General features: G+C 48.3%; 2 protein-coding genes and 1 pseudogene across 2 annotated transcripts; 1 reads left to right on the top strand and 2 right to left on the bottom strand.

Annotated features, from left to right (window-relative positions):
- Positions 1-607: 607 nt before the first annotated feature.
- LOC131588741 (feather keratin Cos1-1/Cos1-3/Cos2-1-like) lies at positions 608-6727 on the bottom strand. Its single transcript, XM_058857650.1, has 2 exons — positions 6694-6727; positions 608-879 (listed from the first exon to the last, which is right to left on the bottom strand). The coding sequence occupies exons 1-2, from the start codon at positions 6725-6727 to the stop codon at positions 608-610; spliced, it is 306 nt and encodes a 101-aa protein (XP_058713633.1).
- On the top strand, positions 3470-4042 carry LOC131588961 (feather keratin Cos1-1/Cos1-3/Cos2-1-like). Its single transcript, XM_058858045.1, has one exon. It carries the CDS (start codon positions 3470-3472, stop codon positions 4040-4042), a length of 573 nt encoding a protein of 190 aa, XP_058714028.1.
- Positions 6728-15014: 8287 nt separating the features above from the next.
- On the bottom strand, positions 15015-15745 carry LOC131588989 (feather keratin Cos2-2-like; annotated as a pseudogene).
- Positions 15746-18359: the final 2614 nt, after the last annotated feature.

The following is an 18359-nucleotide window of genomic DNA, read 5'->3' as shown; positions in this document are numbered from 1 at the left end:
GGCTGAGGGGGGGAATTTGCATTTGGGATGCAGTCAGGCATGGCCTCATGGCTCCTGGCTCTGTGGGAGACAGGACTATTTTCCTCATCTACCAGAAGCACGGTGTAGGCAGGAGCCTGTGTCCCACACTTCCATCACTCCAGGAAGACCCAGGGCTCTGATCTGTGCCTGCCACATCCCCACAGAGCAACACCTTTCTGTCTGGCAGCTGGGGACAGCATGGGGAGAGAAAGGGACCACACGGAGGCACAGGCTGGGATGCAGCAAAACTTTAATGAGTTGGAAGAGGGAAAGAAGTTCCTCTGAGTGGGCACCATAGTACAGGGAGCACCAGGGGTTGTAGGAGACTATGTCCCTTGGCCAGGGTGCAGTTCACACCTTGGATGGGACTCAGCAGTGATCACAGCCCAGGGGAGGACATGAAGGCAAAGACAAGAAAGAACAGGAGGGAAACAGTCAAGTTAGACAAGGACCATGGTCTAAAGAAAGCCCAGGCACAGCTCTTCCCAAATGCCGTGGATGCTCTGTGTCTCTATATGACCATGCTCAGTCCATTTCCATCTTCTGGCTTCCAAGGGGTCCTTCTGTGGGGCTGTCACCAGCAGCTTTAGCAGATCCTGTTGCAGTAGCGGTTGGTGATGCAGGAGAGGTCAAAGCCCCCAGAGTTGATGGGCACTCCATCACAGCTGAGGATGCTGCCAACAGCAGCGGAGGTGGAGGATCCCACGGCGGTGTTCTGTGGGAAGGAGCTGAGGATGGGGCCGGGCAGGGTCACCACCACGGGCGAGGGTTCGATGATGATGGTGGAATCCTGGCACTGCCTGACACAGGGCTCGTTGCAGCTGCTGCCCAGCGGGGTGGGGCCGCAGGGCTGGCAGCAAGGGTCACAGGGCTTGTAGCAAGGGTCACAGGGCCTGTAGCAAGGGTCACAGGGCCTGTAGCAAGGGTCACAGGGCTTGTAGCAAGGGTCACAGGGCTTGTAGCAGGGGTCACAGGGCTTGTAGCAAGGGTCGCAGGGCCGGCAGCTGGACATGGCTCTGATTCACAGGCGCACCTGGGAGAGAAGAAAGAGACACGATGGGGATGGCTGAGGAGCCACCTCTCCACCCACCACAAGGGAGCGAAGACACAGGCTGGCCTGGGAGATGCAGCCAGTGCAGAGAGGACCACACAACACTTTGCCTGATCCCCACCACTGGGCAAGGACAGATAGACCCACAAAAGAACTTTCTTAGTCAAGAGAACAAGAGTTCCCCCAGCCCAGACACAGCCCTCTCCACACCAAACCTTCTCTCCACCTCCCCTCCCCAAACAGGCAGCCTCAAGCCCAGTATAAGACACAGCTTCCAACTCACTTGCTTCCAAAGGAGAAGAAGAACAGTGAAGTGGATGAGAGAGTGAAAAGCTGGGATGCCTTTTATACCTGTCCTGCACTGCCCCAGGTCCAGAGGAAGTCTCTCTGGAAACAATAATTTTCTGAGAAGCTCATTTCAAGTGCAAAACACTCCAATTAATGATATGGGCTTGTTTTGTTTTCCTGTATGGCTGCATTTTCATTGCCTTCTTTGGCCACACACGTTTCTCCCCGAAGGCTCCTTTTTAGAGATGGGCAGGGACATCCATGGACTTCTGGGACAGAAGCTCATTGGTGCCAGCAGAAGATGAGTCTTGAGTGCCGCAGGCATTGCCTGCGGTCTGCGGACATTGGCTTGGGGCACTCCCGTGGGCTTGTTTGCAGCCCCATGGGCAGGAAGGGCCCTGCTGCTCCAAGCCCTGGAATGCTTGCTCAGATGCCAAAGGATTACCAAATGTGTTGATGTGCCACATCCTCTTCCTCCCCCCCTCCAAAATCTCTGATTGACACTGGCCATTGCTTTTGCAGGTTGGTCATCAGCACTGCTGCTCTTGTCTATCTTCCTCTTGATGCTGCTCTTAGGAGTCCTTGGTGCACTCGTTGGGCCTCCTCCACTCCATGGGCTCTCTCTGATAGTCCCCTACCAACACAAACAACCTCATCATGTCCTCTCCCAGGATGCTCCAGCCTTGCCCTCCCAAGAGTTTTCTCTGAGACTCCTTTGCCACATGAGCCCACAGGGCTCACGGGGAGGCAGTGATGATTCTCCAGAATCTCAGAATAGAAAAGTGAAAACATGAAAGGTGCCACTGGAGATGGTCAGGTTTAAACCTCCAGCTCTGACACAACAAAAGTATATTGATCAGGATATTGTCCTGTGTCGTTTTCAATGTCCTTAATGGCATTCACCTGACTCCACAAGCTGCTTGGGCAACTCTCCCAGGCTTGGGCCCATTCTCACAGGAGTTTTTCCTCATGCCTCTTCAGAATTTCCTTTCACATTACCCCAGTATCTAAACAAGGGCAGGCAAACAGCCCTGCCTCCCCGTGAGCCCTGTGGGCTCATGTGGCAAAGGAGTCTCAGAGAAAACTCTTGGGAGGGCAAGGCTGGAGCATCCTGGGAGAGGACATGATGAGGTTGTTTGTGTTGGTAGGGGACTATCAGAGAGAGCCCATGGAGTGGAGGAGGCCCAACGAGTGCACCAAGGACTCCTAAGAGCAGCATCAAGAGGAAGATAGACAAGAGCAGCAGTGCTGATGACCAACCTGCAAAAGCAATGGCCAGTGTCAATCAGAGATTTTGGAGGGGGGGAGGAAGAGGATGTGGCACATCAACACATTTGGTAATCCTTTGGCATCTGAGCAAGCATTCCAGGGCTTGGAGCAGCAGGGCCCTTCCTGCCCATGGGGCTGCAAACAAGCCCACGGGAGTGCCCCAAGCCAATGTCCGCAGACCGCAGGCAATGCCTGCGGCACTCAAGACTCATCTTCTGCTGGCACCAATGAGCTTCTGTCCCAGAAGTCCATGGATGTCCCTGCCCATCTCTAAAAAGGAGCCTTCGGGGAGAAACGTGTGTGGCCAAAGAAGGCAATGAAAATGCAGCCATACAGGAAAACAAAACAAGCCCATATCATTAATTGGAGTGTTTTGCACTTGAAATGAGCTTCTCAGAAAATTATTGTTTCCAGAGAGACTTCCTCTGGACCTGGGGCAGTGCAGGACAGGTATAAAAGGCATCCCAGCTTTTCACTCTCTCATCCACTTCACTGTTCTTCTTCTCCTTTGGAAGCAAGTGAGTTGGAAGCTGTGTCTTATACTGGGCTTGAGGCTGCCTGTTTGGGGAGGGGAGGTGGAGAGAAGGTTTGGTGTGGAGAGGGCTGTGTCTGGGCTGGGGGAACTCTTGTTCTCTTGACTAAGAAAGTTCTTTTGTGGGTCTATCTGTCCTTGCCCAGTGGTGGGGATCAGGCAAAGTGTTGTGTGGTCCTCTCTGCACTGGCTGCATCTCCCAGGCCAGCCTGTGTCTTCGCTCCCTTGTGGTGGGTGGAGAGGTGGCTCCTCAGCCATCCCCATCGTGTCTCTTTCTTCTCTCCCAGGTGCGCCTGTGAATCAGAGCCATGTCCAGCTGCCGGCCCTGCACCCCTTGCTACAAGCCCTGTGACCCCTGCCACAAGCCCTGTGACCCTTGCCACAAGCCCTGTGACCCTTGCTACAAGCCCTGTACCCCCTGCCACAAGCCCTGTGACCCTTGCTACAAGCCCTGTGACCCTTGCTGCCAGCCCTGCGATCCCTGCTACAAGCCCTGTGACCCTTGCTACAAGCCTTGTACCCCCTGCTACAAGCCTTGTACCCCCTGCTACAAGCCCTGTGACCCTTGCTACAAGCCCTGTACCCCCTGCTACAAGCCCTGTGACCCTTGCTGCCAGCCCTGTGGCCCCTGCCCGCTGGCCAGCAGCTGCAATGAGTGCTGTGTCAGGCAGTGCCAGAGCTCCCATGTCGTCATCGAGCCCTCGCCCGTGGTGGTGACCCTGCCCGGCCCCATCCTCAGCTCCTTCCCACAGAACACTGTGGTGGGATCCTCCACCTCTGCTGCTGTTGGCAGCATCCTCAGCTGTGATGGAGTGCCCATCAACTCTGGGGGCTTTGACCTCTCCTGCATCACCAACCGCTACTGCAACAGGATCTGCTAAAGCTGCTGGTGACAGCCCCACAGAAGGACCCCCTGGAAGCCAGAAGATGGAAATGGACTGAGCATGGAGATCCTGACCATTGTTTTCAGAAGCACTGAGCATCCATGACTCCACCTGCACTGGAGGAGGGATGACTGGGCTCTCTGAAACCATGGTCCTTGTCTAACTTGCCTGTTTCTTCCCGTATTCTTCCTCTCTCTCTTCTCTCTGTTTTTGTCCTCCCCTGGGCTGTGATCACTGCTGAGTCCCATCCAAGGTGTGAACTGCACCCTGGCCAAGGGACAGTCTCCTACAACCCCTGGTGCTCCCTGTACTATGGTGCCCTCTTAGAGGAACTTCTTTCCCTCTTCCAACTCATTAAAGTTTTGCTGCATCCCAGCCTGTGCCTCCGTGTGGTCCCTTTCTCTCCCCATGCTGTCCCCAGCTGCCAGACAGAAAGGTGTTGCTCTGTGGGGATGTGGCAGGCACAGATCAGAGCCCTGGGTCTTCCTGGAGTGATGGAAAGGTGACAATGGCAGGATGCTCTGCCCTGTATTGTGGTCAAGCAACTTGGAGAATGCCCTATTTGCCAAGCTGTCAGTAGTGGACTGAGGTAGGGGGGCTCTATCTGGCTCACCAAACCCTAATCAACGTCCTTACATTGCTGCAACCACGGACACATGACTCCAATCACTCCATACTATACAAGTCCAGTACAATTTTATACAATAGGTTCTTCTAATATTTTCCTGCTTAGATGTGTGTATGAACTTCCCTGCCTTGGGATGGAAATGTCCCTTCAAGAATGCTCCTTTATGTCAAGTAAAAGAGATCTGCCCATGAGCATTGGTGTGATGAGTTGCATCATTATCTATTTTAATATTTGTTTATTTTTGCTAGCTTTAATATAATTGCTTAAATATAATTGTTTTGATATAGTACATTATCCTATCATATTCTATACAGTACTAATACTTTTAGATTTTATATTGTGTAGTAAGAAATTCTGGTTAAGATATTTTGTCTAATAATTTTTCACAATAATTCATTTTGCATATATATATATATATGTATGTGTGTATGTGAGTGTAACAAAATTTTTCCATAATTAATCCTGTGGGACAAAGTTACTTAAACCACTGACAGACTAGGGCTAAGATTGGATGCAGCCTAACCCAGACTCCTCTCTGAGGAGGAATTTAGAAAGCCAGATGTCCTCTCTGCACCTCTCAACTCAACAGGATTTCTCCAATGTACTCTGACTGAAGCTCCCTCTCCACCAGTAGAGATCTGTAGTTGGCAGGATGTCAAATTTTGAGATAAAACAGAATATTTGCAGAGGCACAGTATAGTCAGCAAAACCAAGGACATGGTAATAGAAAAGGAAAACCACTCTGGCATTTTGGTGAGAGAAGTATGTTGCCAAGCAATGAAATAAGGTATTTAGTGACCAAAGATATAATCCAGACCATACGGGTATCATGCTCTGCATATAAATAGGTGGAAGAAGAAGGATGAGGGGGATGTTTGGAGTTAAGGTGTTTGTCTTCCCAAGTCAGCGTTCCACATGTTGGAGCCCTTCTTCCCTAGGGTTGAAAAAACACCCATCTGCCTTGGGAAATGGTGAATGAATTCCTTGGTCTGCTTTTCTTGTGTGCTGGGTTTTTTTTATACCTGTTAAACTGTTTTTATTTCAACTCATGGATTTCCTCATCTTTACTGTTCTGAATTTCTCTCCCATCCTGATGGGGCAGTGTGAGTGAGCAGCTCTGTCATGCTCAGTTGCTGGCTGAGGTTAAACCACGACACCTGTCCACTGAGTAATGGCTTCATCCTCCAGGAGCAGCAGAAGGAAAAGGGACTGCAGACTCACCTGGTTCTTAAAGAGAAAAAGGAGAGTGAAGTAGATGAGAGACCAAGGACCTGCAATGCCCCAGGCTCAGAGGTTGCCCAAGCAGACTGAAAAATTTCTGACAAGCTCTTCTGAAATGTAAAACATCCCAGATGATACAGGCTGTGTTTCAGGTTCTTGGTGCCTTTCACTTCTTTGTTTACACTATGACATTTCCCTCAAGGATGTTTGTTTTGCGGTTGGAATGAGATTTCCTAAAATTTCTGGGACAGGAGCATGTAATTGTGGGCAGAACACTCACACCAGTTGCTGGAGAAACCTTCTACAGACCAGGACCAGTGGCCTAGGGCAGTCCTGGGATGGTGTTTTCAACCCCACTGACAAAAGGCCAAGTTCCTCTCAGTCCTGCAGTCCTTGTCTGGACACCAAATGGATCCCATTTGTGAGGACACACCACATCCTTTTCCCTCTCTGTCTCCCTCCCAGCACCTTCTGATTGCTACTGGTCTTTCTCCTCCAGGCAGCTGAACTGCACTGCTGAGCTTCAATATTTCTTGTTTGTTCACCAGTCTTGGAAGAGATTTCCGAGGCTGCCTGGCTTCCTCCACTCTTCAGGTCGTGACTGGGGATCCTCTTTGGGCTTTGAGGTGCCTTGGCATGCCCCAGCCCAGCCAGGGTTGTGCCCACTGAACACTATGAAATGAAAGGGTGTTTTTGCTTAATGGATGCACTTAGGCAGATCATAAATTCCTTTGGATGCATGGCATGGAGAAATTTGCATGCAATGCTGTGCAGATGAGCACAAATGAGTCTGTACATTTCTGGCACTCATCACAACAGGATGTGATGGCCATCCCCTCAGCTCGTGTTCCTCACCACAGCCTGGCCCTGCAGGCTGGGTTGCCTCTTGCATCCTCCATGTTAAAAAGCTTAAAAGAGCATTAGCTCTGTGAAGGGAGAAATGCCAAGAGATCCTGCCCAGCTTGTGCATGGATCCCTGAGTGGATCTGCTTCCAGTGCTGTGTGGTGAGTGCCTGTCTCATGGAGTCAAGAGCTTCAGCTGCACAGGGCAAGGAAGGCAGGGCAGATGGGGACCATGGCAATCCAGGTCAGGGGGAGGTTGTCAAGGGGAGGAAGGCTGGAAGCTGGTGAGTTTTGGCAATACAAAAAAGGCTTCTGCTCCTCTGTGGACTTTAACTTCAGGTGCTGTCAACTGCAAACTGGTGAGGACAAAAAGACACAATAGGGAATTTGCCAGAGGAACCTGTGCTCAAATAATTTTTCCTCCTGCGACATCTTCAGGAGACTCCCTCTCTTAGGAAACTTAAGCACCAGTCTCCTAACCTGATCTGATGTCTTGAGAGGTTTCTTGTTGCAGAAGAAGGCTGCTGAGCTTGCCCTGCCTTTGGAGCAATCCCGTTTGCTGCTCTTTGATGTGGGCTCCAGGGATAATGTCCAAAGTGTTCCTAGAGTGACTACAGAGCTCTGGGATTAAATAAGGGTGGGAGGGCCCAAGCTGGAAAAGACTGAGTAGAAAAGAACTCATCCTGTGGGTGAACACCTGACTGCAGGCTTTGTGTTGCAGGTGGAGATTTGGTTTTGATTGCCAGGGAAATGTCTGTGATGAATGAGGGGTATTGAACAAGGATGGGAAATATTTGACAAAGTCATGCAAATAATCTTTAAATTTCATAAGAAATCAACAGCATCCTTTACCTACCTTTTTATTCATCCTTCCCTTGGGTGTTATATTGGTATTGAATCTTTGCTGCTCACTGCACTCCTGAGGAGACATAGAGAAGTGGCTCCCCTTGGCACAGACAGGCCCTCTAGGGTTCCCAGAGGAACAGTTTTTCTACAGTAGCATCAGACTCCTCTAGAGCTGCTGCCTGGCTTGCCTGCAATGCTTTTAAAACATGTGTGATCCCCCTAAAGGCATCACATGGCCCTGCCCCTAATGAAGTGTGGAATGTTTCTCACCACTCATTAAGAACTGGAAGGCAAATCCTTCCCTTGTGGTTAATTAGGGAGCTTTTCCAGTTTTGTTGGCTTGTTTGTTTTTACTGGCACAGGAGATGGTAAACAAGAGGATTTTATTCAGCTCTCAAGACACTGGCATTTCTTTCTGTATTCTTTTGTCAGAGCCTTTGCCCTTTGTTTCTGGTAAAATCAAGACATTCTGATGATGCAAATTTAGTGGATCAAGATGCCTGTGTGGGAGATGCACTATTTAGCTCTGGTGAGAATCCTCTGAGCCTGGACATCTGGTGGGATTTTCACCCACTTTAAACTCCAGCTTGTATCTCCCCTGTTTGGCTATAAGGATTATTTGAGAGAGAGCGCAGAAGATTTTGATAAAGCCAATGTGAACAGGATGTTCACTGCTCTGGTTGAATGGTGGGAACCAATTGTGTGATCCACATGCATTTCCTTGTGTGCCTGACATGCTTCAGCAAATGATTAAATGTGAACCCACCATGCACCATCAGAGCCTGGGTCAGCAGCTGTGTCTGACTGCTGAACCTCACACCCATGTCCAAAGTGCTCTAGGGAGAGAGGTGGCAGGGTGAGGGTTTTTGTGAGTAGGAGAGAAGTTGGACTGGTTGCTCTAATCAGCTGCATCTCTCACACAAAGCACAAGTAAATCAGCCTCCTCCTCCTAACCCCACTGAGCCTTTGGAGTTGACACTGGAGTTGCAAAAAGTGGTTTTCTCATGTCCAACATTTTGTCTCTAGACATTGTAGACAGTGTCTTTTTGGGTGGAAGTCTTCTCAATAAACCTGGATGTCTACTCTTGATTTTTAATTTTTTTTACCTAGGTTTTTTAGTCTTTTAACTCTCTTGAACACCACTGGGAGAAAATTTGATCTTTGTGAAATGTGGCTTGCCTGACCAGTACAGTAACTTTTGGAGGAGATAAATTTAGGTCTGAAATTGCCTGTTTCTCCTCACTGATGATCTGTGACAAATAATTCAGGTGGAGACACCTGCTCTGGAGGTCAAGGAGATAAATTCTTTTCTATTTAGAATTATATATCCAAATAAATATCAGAAAAGTCTCAATTAGCTCAGACAAGCTCTATCCTGGAGCACAGTTTCTGCTTATTTATAACATGAAAAGGAGATTTATGAGACTTTCAGATTATTTTCAGATGTCCCTACTGGGATGGTGAAGCTATGTGTGGTATATCAAAGGCATTCACCTCAGTCCTTTCCTTCATCCATGCAAAGAGAGTGCCACTTCCCATGGGTGATTGATCACCTCCAACATCAGATCACCACCTGAAATACCTCTCCCCACTGTCCTGAGTAAGGACTGCAGATCAGTTGCCTGATGGACAGCTCAGATGTTTATTTGGATTGTTATGATTTAAACCTTAGCTGTGATAGGTGCTCTGACATCTGAAATGAGCTTGGGAACACTTTGATAGGATCAAAGGCTGGGTGCTTTGCAATGCCCTTGCTGTGCTGGGGGAGCAATGGAGTGGAGAGGGAATACACATCCCTCTTCCCATCCATGAATGAAACAAGTTCTTTTGTTTTGCAGGCTCCCCAAGTCCTTGTTTACCCTCATCTGAGCTGCTAAATTAACAGTTGTGTTAATTAACACTGTTGGCTTATTGTCAGTTTGTGGAATCCAGTGTCATCTTGGCATGAGAAGAGACAACTTTTGCATGAGAGAACCATGAAATATGCCCTGGGGTGGATGGTGCCTGAGTGACAGGGCATGTGAAAGGGTTTGGGCAAGTGCCCAGAGCAGTTTTCACCTCCCATATCCTGGGATTTTACACTTCAGCAGGCTGAAAATCCTGGTGAATTGGTGTCCCAGCTGACAGAAGGGTGCTTTGCCTACCCCAGTGAAAACCAGGAGCTTTTGGCCCTGGCTTGACCTGTGCTGGTTGAGTCACGACTCATTTCAGTCTGAGGATTGTGGTTAAGGCAGGGACCAAACCTCCTCTGGGAATGTCACGACTGAGCCAGGGATCCAAACTACATCTGAGAATGCACTGGTTGAGACAGTCTTAAATCACGTGAGGACACCGTGACTGAGACAGGGACCCAAACAGCAACTCCAGGAAGCATCTCTTCCAACCTGAACCATTCTATGATCCCATAATTCCATGATTTTAGCATTGTCTCCTGTAGAAACACATGCATTCCCATTCCTGGTGACATTTGTTGTAGACTCAAGTGTTATAAATGCAAAGGCAATTTTGGGATAAAATCAAAGAGAAATTTATTAATAAACAATAATAAGTAAAACAGCGATAAAAACCCACAATAAAAAGATCAGCGCAGCGCTGGGTGGACAGGGGTCTACACCAGAGGTATAGGTCTCCCAAATCCACGTCTGAGCGTCCTCAGGATTGGGGTTTTATAGGATTTTTAAGTCCTCAGGCCAAAATTCCAAGCAGGTTCCATTCACCAAGTGTCCTTGATTGTCCAGTGAATGGATTTCCTGGCATAGAATAATGACATTAACTAGTGTCCGGACAGAATCTCCTCATATGTAAAGGAGATTCTGTATGTGTTGCAATGTTAGGTTTTTCATGGCAGGGTGGTGGAATCTGGGCTGGTGCCGATGGGTATCTTGGCCGGGCTTTCCCTTTTGTCTCTCCTGATTGCCTTTTCAACACCGAGATGTTCAGGTCTGGCGAAGTCTTTCTTTTGGAGCTTGTCTTTTTCACCGATCAGTTTCTTTTCCCACTGAAATCTGCAGGGCGTTGCTTGGGTCCGGAGGTAGATAATTTCCCGAGCCAGCTCCATTGTCCTTCTGATGGTCTGCGTCCTGTCTGTTTGTTCGAGTTGATGGGCCAGCCTGAGTTCGTTATCTGGGCGTTGCTGGCAATCAGCGACTTTTTGGAGAAAAGCCCCGTCCTGCTCTGAGGAGAGGCTTTTATACATTTTATATTTTTATGTCCTTGCAAAACACATTTGTCCTGTTGATATACTTCAAATTTTTAATACAACAATAATTTATTACACAAGGAACAGAAAAGCAGTGTCTGTAACTGTGGAAGACTGGTGATAGTCTTCCACATGTGGGGTGGCACACTGGGCTGGAGGAGTGGATGTGCTGGAGAGAGGAAAGTCTCTGTGAAGGCTAATCTAGTACCCATTAGATCCCTGCATGTATTCTCCAGAGCTATTACAAAATGTAATAAATTATTTGTAAATAAAAATTCGTAAAGGTATAAATAAGATGTATATGTGTTAAAATAATATAAAATCCAAAGATGTACATAAACCCTTTTTCCAAGCCTGGCCGGGAGTTTTCCTCCAAAGGCAAGGGATTGCAGCCAACACCCAGATAACGAACATTAGCTCGGAAAATAGACAGGACGAGAGCCATCAAGAAAACAAAGGAACTAGCACGGAGGAGGAACCCACCCCCGGACCTGACCAACGTCCCTGCAGATCTCTGTTGGGAAACAATCAAGGTCGACAAAGACAAGCCTCAGAAAAAGTATCCATCGCTAGTCCTGAACGCCCCACCTGTCAGACCAGTGTTGGAGATGCAATCACTGGAAACAAAAGGGAAGACTCTGCCGAGATTTCCATCGGCACCAACCCCGGATCACACCACTTCGGCCTTGATAACTCAAAATTAAAATACATACAGAGTCTCTTTACATATGAGGAGACTCTGTCCGGACACTGGTTAAGTCTATTTTTCCAAGCCAGGAAATCCATTCACCGGACAATCAAGAACACTTGGTGAATGGAGCCTGCTTGGAATTTTAGCCTGAGGACTTAAAATCCCTATAAAACCCCAAGCCTGAGAGCGCTCAGACGTGGATTTGGGAACCCTACACCTCCGGTGTAGACCCTGTCCACCCAGCGCTGCACTGACCATTTTTATTGTGGTTTTTTTCTCTCGTTGTTGTTATTTGCTGTTTATTAATAAACTTCTCTTTTTGATTTTATCGCAAAATTGCCTTTGCATTTATAACAAAAATCTGACTGCAGCCAGGCCATGCATGAGCACAGCACTGAATTTTCCTCCTTAGACAGCTCTGAACTGTGACAAGCTATGACATGCCATACTCAAACCTTACCTCTTCACAAAAAGGGATAGCATTAGGAAAGAGACAGATTTTAATGCCCTGTTGACCATAAGGGAGGTTGCTGAGGATTAAAAAGAAGCCCTAATGCACAGAAATCTCCCTGCCTGGGTAACATTAATGCACAACACCATGAACCATGGGCAAGAGATGAGATTGAGTGATCTACCTTGTGAAACCAAAAATACAGGCAAATTAATAGCTCCTGGGAACTAGAACCCACTAAATGTCCAAACAGAACTCAGAGGTGGAGAGAGTTTATATAATCAAGCATTAGCCTTAGGCATTCCAAGAGCTGCAATTCAGAGGCAGCCTGCTGGGGTCATCCAGAGTTTAATTCATATCACAGCAATAGCAATCAGACAGAAAATACTCCAAACACTCGGACACCATGACCAGCTACAAGACAGGATAATAACTCTCTCTCCAAATTCAAGATCAAAACTCAAATAACAGCTGGATGGCAAATGGGCCAGTCAGTCAGTTGAGTGGAAGCTTATCAGTAGATAGATTATAATGATAATATATTTTTATTTGTGTCAGTCCTCATCAACAATGACATTTGGAATAGATATGGGAGCACAAATTTCAATATTAACACAGCTGAGAAGCTGTGTCCCGGAGGGCAAAGACTTAAAACCACTGAAGTAAACAGAGCAAGAGCTAAGTGCCAAACCACAGGGGTTAATTTATGGTTCCTGGGTGACAAGCTGAACTTAAAGACCACAAAGAAAACATCTGTGGCTTTGATGTTTTGAAGACTCAAACCTGGCACCCGCCCAATGGCAGTGTGTGGTCCTTTGGTTCAAATATTGACACTAACCCTGATAAAAAAAAATCTAAAACTTGGAGATTACAATGTGTGTGCCCTCTGAAAGTCTGAACTCCCTGACTCAAGGATCACTAATGTACCACAATACACAATTTCTCCTTTGTAAAAAAGAGGTTCTGAAGTTGCAGATTATTTGGAAATATTACAGGTTATTTCCAGAACCTGCTTCTTGTATAATTTACCATTTTGATTAGTTCAAAAGCTGGGCAGGAGATTATGACTGACAATGGATTGTCAGCATCTCAATGAAAACACAGCCCTGCTAACAGCTGCAGTACCTAATTATTGCAATATAATCCAAATATGTATCAATGGCAATGACAGTAGCAGCATACACCCAGCATGGACTTTATCTTAAGTGTTTTTTCCAGCCTTAACAATTAATATTATTTAGTTGTGTATAAGTTCCCTGTGGAGTGGCTCCCTCTACAGCACTGTTTGTGTGCAGGTCTGACCTCAGCTTGTCCAGTAGTGGTCTATTGGCATGGTGATGAGGTTGGATATCTCCTCCCCAGCCTCTGCAGTGGAGACTAACACCATTAGCAGCATCCTGGGTCCAGACCCAGAGGCTTGGGAAAAGAGCAAAGTCCAGGTTCAAGGAGCTCTTGAGGACTGCCATGTGGGCCACATCAGGCTCCACCAACTCACCCTGAGCTGAAACTAACTGTGGTATGGGAATGGTATTAAAAAGATGTGTCTGACTGGCTTGTCCTGTTCTAATCCTTCCCTCAGCCTCCTCTGAAGCACAGTTTAGAGATCTCTCCTTGTGAGACATCTCTGTTGTAGTTTTATCTCCTAGCCAAAATAGCCAGAGGAAGAAAATTCTATTCCCAGCCGTGCACCTGTACATCAGCCAAACCCTGTTCAACACAGCCTTGGACACTTCCAGGGATGGGGCAGTCACAGCTTCTCTGAGCAACCAGTGTGTGCCAGCCTGTACTTTTGCCTTCTGCAACTCTGGTGATGTAGCTGAAGCATCTGTCAGTGAAGATCGAAGCAAAAAAGGAGTCCTCGAGTATCTCAGCTTTCTGTATATTCTGGGCAGATAGGTCTCCTTTTTCCTTCTGGACAGGGCCCATATTTTTCCTGTCTCCCTTTTATCAGCAGAATACCCCTGGAAAGTTTTCCTGTTGTCCTTGATGTCCCAGGCCAGCTTTAATTCTGTCAGGGATTTAACTTTCCAAATCCAATCCCTGACTGCTCAGGCAATTCCTTTGTCACTACAACACCCAGTGGGGATGGAGGGAAAACTGCTCTTGCAAGGAGCTGTTCCAGAGCAAAGGTGGCATTTGGCAGTGGTGCAGACTTAAGAGGACTAAATAAAGCTGCCCCAAACTTGGAGGAGACAAAATACCACAGAGCAGCCACAGATCTTTGGGCACTTTGTGAGCTTGCAGTCCCCATGGGGATGTTCAGCCCTGCCAGGTGCTGAAGGACCATATGGGGCACATCTACCTATGCCTGTGTGCACTGGCCATGGATCCTTGATAAGGTAATGGAGAAATGGGAAAGCAAGAGGTGAGATTATGGACTCTTCCCAGATATTTTTGTCTCCTCACTCCTGCCACCCTTTGGTGTCATCCTCTATTTAAGCTTTCTACCCCAGAAAAAGCTCTTGAGAGATCTATTCCCCAGGAGTCAAAGGGGCTGCTGACCTCATACTGCCCTCCTAACCATGGGCTCCTCACTCAAAGGCAGCCGTGGTTGGGCAGCTCCCCTTTCACAGAGCGTGTTCCAGGCAGCAGTGCTCCAGCCTGATGTGGGAAGAGATGCAGCAAGGCTTCATGGAGTGGTGGTAATTGGTTTGGAGTAGTCAGGAGCACCTCCTTCACCTCCAAGGGACAGGGCACAAAAGACAACCCAGGTTAGTGAGTCCTATGTTCTCCTTCCTGTGGGAATGAGGAAGAGTCCCTTTTGTGCCCAACCTAATCTTCTTCAAAAACAACCTTTCTCCCTGAGCTCACTAAAGAGTTGCCATAGAATAAAGGAGGACTCTGGGGCCAAGATTTGGATGCAAAACAAATTTAATGAGTCAAAAGAAGAAAAGGAAGTGGCTCAGATGGAGCACTAAAAGCAGCCATAAAGATGCAGCGGGGGTGTCCATTTGCCTGGCCTGCAGAGGGAGGGAGGTGACCAGCTCCAGCTAGGCTGGCCTGGGGAGATATGGAAAGCAAAGGAAGGAGAGAGAGCAAGGTGAAAAATGGAAAAGTAGATGCTCTTGCCCAAAGATGATGCCAGCAGATTTAGCAGGGACGACATCTGCTGCCACCGTAGCAGTTGGTGATGCAGGAGATGTCAAAGCCCCCGGAGCTGATGGGCACTCCGCCACAGCTGAGGATGTTGCCAACGGCAGCGGAGGTGGAGGATCCCACGGCGGTGTTCTGTGGGAAGGAGCTGAGGACGGCGCCGGGCAGGGTCACCAGCACAGCAGGCGGCTCAATGACGACATGGGAGCTCTGGCACTGCCTGACACAGCACTCATTGCAGCTGCTGGCCAGCGGGCAGGGGCCGCAGGGCTGGCAGCAAGGGTCACAGGGCTTGCAGCAGGACATGGCTCGGGGTCACAGGTGCACCTGGCACAGAGGGCAGGGAGGAGCAGAAAGTGGGGACACATGAGCATCTCCTGGCTCACATTGCACTGCCCAGCTCAAAGCCCAGGAGCCACCTCAGCCAGGCCCCAGCCTCTCTCTGTCTGCACAAGACCTTCCCTCCCCTGCCCTCTCCCAGCAGAAGCAGCTCCCAGCCCTGTGCTACAAGAGCCCCTCTCTGCTGAGACCTACAGCCAGGAAAGAGCTGCTCTTGAAGCAGCAGGAGAAGAAGAACATTCCCACTCACCTGAGGATTCCTGAGGAGAAGGAGGTGAGAGAAGTGGATGAGAGAGCAGAGACTGGGGCTGCCTTTTATAGCAGTCCTGCCCTGCCTCAGGCCCAGAGGCACCTTTGTGGAAGTCATAATTTTCTGACCAGCTCATGTCAAATGTGCACCATCCCAGCTAATGGTAGGGCTGTGTCCTGGTTTCCTGCATTGCTGCCTTTTCATTTCCTGGTAATTTCGCTTCCTTTCCTATATGAAGGGCTACTTTTTTAAGTGCTGGGAGGATAAGTCCAAGGATTTCCGGGGCGGAATTACGTCAGCACAGGCAGAAGTCTCTGATCAAGTGCCAGCAGCATCCCTTGTGGGCAGGTGATGTTCTCTTGTGCCATTTCTGAGTGGTTTGTTTGTGTCAAAGTTGTCATGAAGGAGCTCTGCTCTTGTTCTTGCTCACATGCCTAAGAACTGCAATGTGAGGGGTCATGACAGAGGTTTTGGACACTGTTTCCTTCTTCCACTCTTCTTCTTCTTACTCCATGCTGTCTCTGTCTCTTCAGGCCAGTCTAGTGGGGATGTTTTGCCCTCTCTCCCTCATCTTGAAAGGCAGATGGGCACCCTGCAGGAGCTCCACTGCATGTTAGTGGCTGGCCCTGGTTCTCTCCGTGAGCCACCTCCTTTTCTTCTGTAGACTCATTAATGTTGTGCATCCCTACCTGGTCCTTCGTTCTGTGACAACACTTCCAGGCTGTTCAGTGAAAAAGGTAGTGAAGCTATGGGTGGGAGTCCCTGAGTGGATTTTACTTTGTGTCCTTTCCCTTGCAGCTGATGAAGACATCCCTGGCTACTCTGCAGCCAGTGGCCATCAGAAAGATCCTGGACGCAAAGAGTGGCAGTGGTGAACATGAAAAATAATCTTCACTGTGGGGGTAACAGCTCAAGACCTCATTCCTTCCTTCTCCTCCTCTCCATTACCTGGTCCATGAGCGTGGTCAAGACATGACACCCTTATGACATCTGTACCTCCTTCAGTACCTGGCAGGGCCCAGCTGCTGTCCAGACATGCAGGGCTGAGGTGATTCATAAGTTGGGATCAGTGTCTGCCACAATCAGGCTGTGCAGAGAAAAGCAATGTGTAACATTTGTCAATTGCTCCTCTGAGCGTTAACATCTAAGACAGCTACAACCTCCCTTAAAATGCAATAGCACAGAACAAAATTCTTATGCCTGGGAGCACACAAAGTTGCCTATAGGATGGGTTTTGCTGTGTGGCTGACAGGCCTACCCATATGTCCTGGCCAATATTCCTTGAGGGCCCATTGCCACTGGTAGATTAACTCTTCTACTATTTCACCAAGAAACTATTTCACCAGTGTGAAGCACAAAAGAGAAAACTGCTCAGCTTATCAGTTGACAGAGGGTTGTGATTCCCAAGTGACCCTGTACAGTGAGAGTGAACTGGAACTTTTGAACACCTGGAGTTGGGGTGAACTATCCCACCATAAAGAGAACCATATGTGCTTTAGTTAAAGATATAAATTACACTTCACAAACATAAACAACTCAAAGTACATAAATGACACAAGTCAGAGAAGCTGCCCTTGAAAATCGAGCAGCAATTGACTACTTGGTGTTGAGACATAATCAGGGATGTGAAGAATTTAAAGGAATGTATTGATTCAATCTTTCCAATAACTCTGGACTAATAGAAAAGAAAGAAACAACTTAAGAATCCAGCCACAAGTGCTAGAGAGACAGGAATGGCTTTCTCTTGGATGGTTTCATGGCCCCACACTCCTAAACTTAGGATGGTTAAAACAATCTGTTGCACTTACCAGGATTTCATGTGGTACTCATGACATTAATCACTTGTTGCTTAATTCAGTGCTTACTGCTGTGCAGACTTGGGCAATAAAACAACTGGCTATGACACTTTAAAGAAATTATATTAAAGTCTCAGAGGGGGAATTTGTTACTGAAAAAGTTCTATTTCTTCAAGGAGTCTGCAGCAATGGGGGAAGATGCTGGAAAATTCTTTTGACTTTAGCACATAGTGTATGTTTCTATATTCATGGTTAATGCTTAGTTTTGTAGCAGGCAGTGCTTATTATAAATTCCAGAGATTAATGTGACCTTGTGTTAACTCCCTACATCTGTGATTGATAAGTCTTGTGTCAGCTAACGCTTCTTTATTTACCTGTATCAGTAATTAATATGTAGTAGCCAATATCTTAGTTTTGCAATGTCTTGGTTTGAAAGAGAGGTGTCTGCCAAGGAAGGCGGGAACCTCCCTTGGAATGGAGAATATGACCCCATTCCCTCCAAATTATTGTAACTTTGAAATTAAGGGGCTTTCAGGCAAAGAGATGGGAAAAGAAATAACAGTTGTTTTCAGAACCCGGCAGCAGCACCAAACAGAACCAGACACCAGGGCCAGCCTTGTCTCGGCCGCAGGCGCTTTCCCCTTGGCTGCAGTTCCGGGCACGGCCGGCAGGGGCGCTGGTGGCTCCCGGCCGGGCAGGGCGGGTGCGGTGATTCCCCCGCGCCTGCAGGGGGCGCTGTGGCTCGGCCGCGTCTCCCTCAGGCGGTGATGGCGGCTCAGGCTGGACGGGCTGCAGAGGGAACCTCGGAGCGGCAGCTGGAACTGCAGGGCAGGCTCACTGGGGCAGCAAGCAAGAGGCAGCAGAAACTCAGCAGCAGCTGCCCAGCTGCCGAATGCGGCCGGGAGAAGCTTTCCTGGAGCGGGAAAGGGCCCAGGGTCCCAGAGTCTCCCCTGAGGC

This window comes from Poecile atricapillus, chromosome 27 (genome assembly GCF_030490865.1).
Source record: "Poecile atricapillus isolate bPoeAtr1 chromosome 27, bPoeAtr1.hap1, whole genome shotgun sequence".
In the NCBI taxonomy this organism is placed as follows: domain Eukaryota; kingdom Metazoa; phylum Chordata; class Aves; order Passeriformes; family Paridae; genus Poecile; species Poecile atricapillus.
The sequence above is the reverse complement of the archived record's forward strand: the minus strand, read 5'-3'. Positions and strand labels throughout refer to the sequence as shown.

Excerpts from the sequence above, each read along its gene's own strand:
- LOC131588961 (XM_058858045.1), top strand. The coding sequence starts at position 3,470 with ATGTCCAGCTGCCGGCCCTGCACCCCTTGCTACAAGCCCTGTGACCCC.
- LOC131588741 (XM_058857650.1), bottom strand. The coding sequence starts at position 6,727 with ATGGCCATCACATCCTGTTGTGATGAGTGCCAGA. Across the intron at positions 880-6,693 it reads CTGTTGTGATGAGTGCCAGA|GCTGCCAGCCCTGCGGCCCC; the intron begins AATGTACAGACT and ends CCTGTGACCCTT.